Raw genomic sequence first — 6,197 nt, 5'->3', positions numbered from 1 at the left:
ACATCAGAATGACCCTACGCTTTCACTAATTCAGGACTTCAGAATAAACCTACGCTTTCACTAATTCAGGACATCAGAATAAACCTACGCTTTCACTAATTCAGAAAATCAGAATAAACCTACGCTTTCACTAATTCAGGACATCAGAATAAACCTACGTTTTCACTAATTCAGGACATCAGAATAAACCTACGCTTTCACTAATTCAGGACATCAGAATAAACCTACGCTTTCACTAATTCAGGACATCAGAATAAACCTACGCTTTCACTAATTCAGGACAAATATACGAAAGCATCAGGTAAAATTCTTGCCTGATTACAACCATGTCCATATGAACTGTGATGTCATAGAATGAAGAGATCACCATATCCCATACATCAACAAAATACACCCCAATCCCACCGAAAACACGGCGAATAATTCTGTTCATGTCATAAAAATTCCAGTTATTACTGTGAACTTGCTGTTCTACGTATACATTGTCACGTGAATGACTCATTTTTATTACAATTTTAGGATCTCGACATCGTTTCATAAGTCTTTCAACAGAAAGCTTTGCCTGAACGAGACGTTCTACAAATGATCTGGTCGACCACGCACCGTAATGAAAACAGAAGTTTTGAATCACTACATAGTTGCGTGACTGACAATCACTTTGAGATATATTGTCTATGATGTCATTTTCAAACAATGGTTCCCATATCGAAACATTTGGTCCTGCAATTCTTGGTGTCATGAATTGAAAGTCAAAATTGTCTTTAAATTCAGTAAAAAGCGGTATGAATTGCCGTAATACAGAGTCACCACTTCCTATGAATTTCTTGTTAGCTGCACATTTGTGAAATGTATCTAGTGTCCATTGCTGACTTCGACATACCATTGAAATATATGTCTGATTATTGTTCCAATAGCCATCTGTCAGCGGTATTGGCAAATCTGGTCCACAGCTCGGTAACTTCGGAAAACCGATTTGAGAATCTGTATACATTATAAGAAATGACAGGATTAGTAACATTGATTTAATATCTGATAGACCGAAATTTTGGGGCACCCAGGTATCAGACAATAATATCATGTTCGTGTTAGTCGGGTTGCCAAATACAGAATAATGTTCTAACCCATCCAAATATATATGTTATTTGCTTTTTCTTTGATATTTAGCATGGCTAGAAACCCAAGATGGATGTCAAGTTGGTATTCAAAACATAAAAGGGCATAGCTGCATCAATATTAGAGCTAAGCGTGTGCTATTTCACTTTATATGTCTATTTAAGTATTAGTTGAAATTCAGCCTATTGTATTTGAAGATGGGAAACGAAATGAAACGAAAATACATCTCTGTTCGATCGTATATCACACGCAATACAAAATTGACGGACTCATAATCAGAAATTGGTAGCTTAACAATAACCGTAATCAAAGAAATATGAGTTCTACACGCAAAATATTCACAATTGTCAGACAAAACACTTTCAAACACCCAAAACCGACAAATTAAATTTCAGTTTAGTCAGATTGCATTGTACATTGACAATTCAAGATGTTTATATGTCTATTTAAATTTGCATTCTCACGTTGTAAATATATAAACATCCCTCGCAGAACAAGCTAATAAATGTGTTTATATTGTGTTTAGCTAAACAGTATTATATTAAAAGTAGATGTCCTGTCCTGTCCTGTTTTACTTTCTCGCCTATTTTGTTTTGAAAGTACTAGAGAGTCTTATTAAGACAAAAGCACCGATACATCTGCATTGTTAATAACTTCCAAAGACAAACAAAGCCGCTAACTCAGTATTAACTTAGCTTATATTCTTATTCTATTCTATTCTATTACTCAAATCTCGTCTATTACTATTCATCGGCCTCAGAATTGTTAATGCAGACTATTTTCTCGATATAAACATTGACACCCAATGTGGTTTTCCATAGACTGTTGTCAATCACTATCATATGGGTATGCCGAAATCATAACACCCATATTGTTGTCAGTTATCATTTTGGCATTCATATGGCCATTTTAGTCCTAGTTCGGACAAGGTCCAACACAAGTACATCTGTGTCCGCACATGTGCGTGCGTGTAAGTGTGTGTGGATTTCTGCCATGTCTTGATTAATATCAAACATCGCGCATACGTCATGCATCATGTAGAAGTAGAAATGGAGCCATTGGTCCGGATACACACCAACAAAGTGGAACCGTTTGTACAAGTGGAGCCGCACACATGGGGACTCACAATTTAAGTCAAGTTTTCAAAGGTTAGGTTTAGTAAAGGGGAAGGTATGGTTCAATTTATATTAATATTAATATTAATATTAATATAATTGTACCATACCTTCCCCTGTTACTAAACCTAAGCTTCGCAAACATTTCTATGTTCAGTCACGGGATATTCAACTTATATTTAATTAAACTTAATTAAAACGCAATTCTACGTTGTATTGTAATCAAGTTTAATTAAACTCCAATTAAAACGCAATCTTATATAGGAACGCGTTTTAGTCGAGTTTATATGGCAACTATATTAAAAGTTAATCCAATGTGTGGCGTTACAGCTACGGTGTGTGTATGTGTTTATGTTAGTTTGAATTGTTGTAGTTTATAAATATAGCATTCATTTAAAAAGTATACAATGTGCATTTCAATTTACACATCACATGATGCTATCATCATGGAATTTAATCGCATTGAGTCACACTGTAAATATAATCACTTATTGTCAGTATGTGACCAGATCAAAGGGCATTGTTAAAATATTCAACATTTCAGTTTGCGAGAAAAAATATTCAAAATTGTTCATTGTATTGTTTATTATCGTTTAGAGTAGTTTCTAGCAGAATACAATTCCATGTTTGTAGTTTATAATACTTTCTGTTTTAGTTACAGGATCTCAAATATAACGATGAAATATGCTGTGAGTCAACTGTATTCTTATCAGTATAAGAGAAATCGAAATCACTCGAAAATATAGTTTGAAATGATATCTTATAATAACCAATTACCATGTATAGTCAGTTTCATTGGCATGCCTTCCAATATTGCCTGGTCAGATTGTCTGCAATATTAAAATGTTCAATTATTAATTGGCATTGCGAAGTGAGGACAATACACAAAGCATTCAAAATTTTACTCATAGATCTGGCTACAAAGGTACGAATCAAGAAACCATATTAATCTATCGGATCGTCGCCATTGAATTTTTGCATTGCACACTATTTATATTGTTACCTTTCAAATAGGTTTTTAGTCCGCCCAATTTCTGATGCGGCAAGTGAGTCCAGCCTTGTTGCAGCGACTGAGAGTTTAGCAAGTTTGGAACAATCGATGTTACTGGGTTTATTGCACACAAGTACAGTTTTCCCAACAGAGTTCAGATTTGTGTATTCGCACATGTCACTCCATATGCCCTCATTGATCAGATGACAACTTGTTGCCTCGGTAACGACTCCGTCTAGGTAAGTGCCTGTGAATTCAATTAATTGTTCCTGTTTTTTCAATGCGTCTTTAATATAGTTGATGAACTCTCTCACAAATGTAAGTGCTATGGTAATTCGAGCTTTTCCTGCCCAAGCCGCATAGAAATACACGGAGTAAGTACCATTCCCATGGTCTACTACTCGACCTGATGTGCTCTTCTGTTGATAGTCATTCGACATTCGAGCGGAGAAGAAATCTCCTCCCCTATTCCGTGGACGGCCATTATCATCAAATGTCACAATTGAGATGCAGATAAAAGTCCCTTTCTGGATAATCTTATTGGAAGTCAATGTAGCTCTACAACAAGAAATTAACATAGTTACAATGAAATGAACGTATACGTTGATCATAATATGATTGAATTATATGGTGTGTGAAATTATAATTTTTAAATTATGACAAAGTGTGATAAGATTCTTACAGAAAGGTACAAGTAACAAACCTAATCGTTGATCGTTGAACACGGAGTCATAACAAATGATTGACAACTATAAAAAATAAATAATGTTCAATCCAATAAGTTTCTTTCATTCTACGAAAACATGTACCTTGTTTTCTTAATAGATGTTCGTCCTAAAGCTCCATTTCCAAAGTCGAAAGGTATTTCATAATTTCTTGGTTCAACAATTTTATTGCGGTTCACCCATTCAAGCTCGTCAACAATGTTCATCCATTCCATTCCAAATCGATTATAATCATTTTATGGAAACAATGCATTGAAGTTCCTTTTATGATCTTGGTTCATAGAAGATATCGTATTATCATTAACTGCTACACTAAGTGTCTGTACACGCGAATCAGTGTTGTCATTGTTCATAAGGAATTGGCGCACAGAATTGTCTAATGATTGTAGCTTCCTCTCATATGCTATGAATATCTACAAAACATAATTTAGATTCAGTAGACAAAGATCCAGAAGACACTACAATATGGAATTTCGAAGACCTTGAATTAAACTGGGTGTTACTGTACGATGACGAAGTTATTAAAACCACAAATTACCTCTACATTTTGTCAAAAAATATGATTATCAACAATTTACAACTTCAACCATGAAAGGTCGCAACCAGCCGTGGCAATTTTATAATTCCTTCTTAATAATGACTGGTCTTTCTGATATGGCGTGGCGTATTCATTGCTATTAATTATTCATTGATGCAGTGACGTTATGAAACCCGTAACACTTCCAAAAGAGGTAAAAAGAAAAAAGTATGCGATTCCACGCGTCAGGCCATCGTGTGTAGAAAAAGTCGGATCAAAAGCTGCCTTACTTATTGGTTGACACATACTATTTATGCTACTCATTAGCATATTTATCACCTCGAAAACGTGGTGACAGCTTTAGAACACGCAGCAGAACAGACCAGTCGTGGAAATTTCGCGTCAGCGTAGGAAATTCTACAGAGAACTCTACAGAGGTTTGTAGAATCATTATATAAAATTATAAACAATAAAATGATTGCTACGACTGGGCCATGAGAAGTCGCAACAGCTTTGAGTACAGGTTCGACATGCACAACTGATAGTATATGTCATGCCACTTAATATGCTCAAATGTTTTGTGACAAATTGCATAATATGGCTCTTTCTGAAATGTATTATAGAGTGTGAAGTTAAATGCACCAGAATGCCATTCTACAAGTGTACTAATACACATCTATTCCTGACGAATTTAGAATACAGCATGTTATGGCAGAATGAAGACGTCTTTTTTTATAATTATGCAGAATGTTATTGGAAGTGCATCTATACGATATTCAAATTTATTAAATAAGATTGTTGATTGTGATTGGATGACAACTAAGAGCATTCTGAATGTATAAACATAATAATTTAAAATGGGCTTATTAAGTGAGTAACATTGACTGACGTGGCCCCGTAACGAATCGATATAGACTTCATTGGCCTGCAACGTCATTAATTAATGCGAAACCCACTTTCCAAACCAAACTGTCCTATTATTATAACCCGTTTCCCCATCCCTGCTTACATAAAACAGTAATCATGAATAATAAATGCAGATAATATTCCACAAAAATGAGTGAAACTTAAATAGACATCTGTGCTGTATTTCTAGCACCCGCTGTATATGTAGCTTTATAAAAGCTTGATACATGCGTCAAACCCAGCATGAGATAGATCTTCACACGTAATTAACAAACTACTTTTAATTGTGTATAAATATGTAATGAATTATGAGTGACATGTAATTTTAATAAGCAAACCCATACCTTTGATTCCTTATGTAGTATAATCAAAGCAACGAGAATGATCACTGCAGCTAACAGTTTCAGTAATAAACGATGTTGCTTGGCTGCCATGTTATCTGGAATAGAGTGCCATGTTAATAAAATCACAGTAATAAATGTAATACTAGTATCACAGTAATAAACGATGTTGCTTGGCTGCCCTGTTATCTGGAATAGAGTGCCATGTTAATAAAATCACAGTAATAAACGTAATACTAGTATCACAGTAATAAACGATGTTGCTTGGCTGCCATGTTATCTGGAATAGAGTGCCATGTTAATAAAATCACAGTAATACACGTAATACTAGTATCACAGTAATAAACGATGGTGCTTGGCTGCCATGTTATCTGGAATAGAGTGCCATGTTAATAAAATCACAGTAATACACGTAATACTAGTATCACAGTAATAAACGATGTTGTTTGGCTGCCATGCTATCTGGAATAGAGTGCCATGTTAATGAGA

At 34.8% G+C, this 6,197-nt stretch overlaps 1 protein-coding gene across 1 annotated transcript; it reads right to left on the bottom strand.

Annotated features, from left to right (window-relative positions):
- Positions 1–259: 259 nt before the first annotated feature.
- Positions 260–4,159, bottom strand: LOC146737162 (NXPE family member 3-like). Its single transcript, XM_085505351.1, has 4 exons — positions 4,029–4,159; positions 3,232–3,777; positions 3,006–3,058; positions 260–981 (listed from the first exon to the last, which is right to left on the bottom strand). Exons 1-4 carry the CDS (start codon positions 4,157–4,159, stop codon positions 260–262), a joined length of 1,452 nt encoding a protein of 483 aa, XP_085361477.1.
- Positions 4,160–6,197: the final 2,038 nt, after the last annotated feature.

Source organism: Saccoglossus kowalevskii, chromosome 11 (assembly GCF_978046115.1).
Source record: "Saccoglossus kowalevskii chromosome 11, keSacKowa6.1, whole genome shotgun sequence".
Classification (NCBI taxonomy): Eukaryota; Metazoa; Hemichordata; class Enteropneusta; family Harrimaniidae; genus Saccoglossus; species Saccoglossus kowalevskii.
This window is presented reverse-complemented; position numbering and strand designations above follow the sequence as displayed.

What these genes read in the sequence shown, in the direction of transcription:
- LOC146737162 (XM_085505351.1), bottom strand. Translation starts at nt 4,159, where the DNA reads ATGGAATGGATGAACATTGTTGACGAGCTTGAATGGGTGAACCGCAAT. An exon ending in ACTAAAAACCTATTTGAAAG is followed by an intron (nt 3,059 to 3,231) that starts GTAACAATATAA and finishes TTAATATTGCAG; the next exon opens with ACAATCTGACCAGGCAATAT. An exon ending in AATGAAACTGACTATACATG is followed by an intron (nt 982 to 3,005) that starts GTAATTGGTTAT and finishes TAATGTATACAG; the next exon opens with ATTCTCAAATCGGTTTTCCG.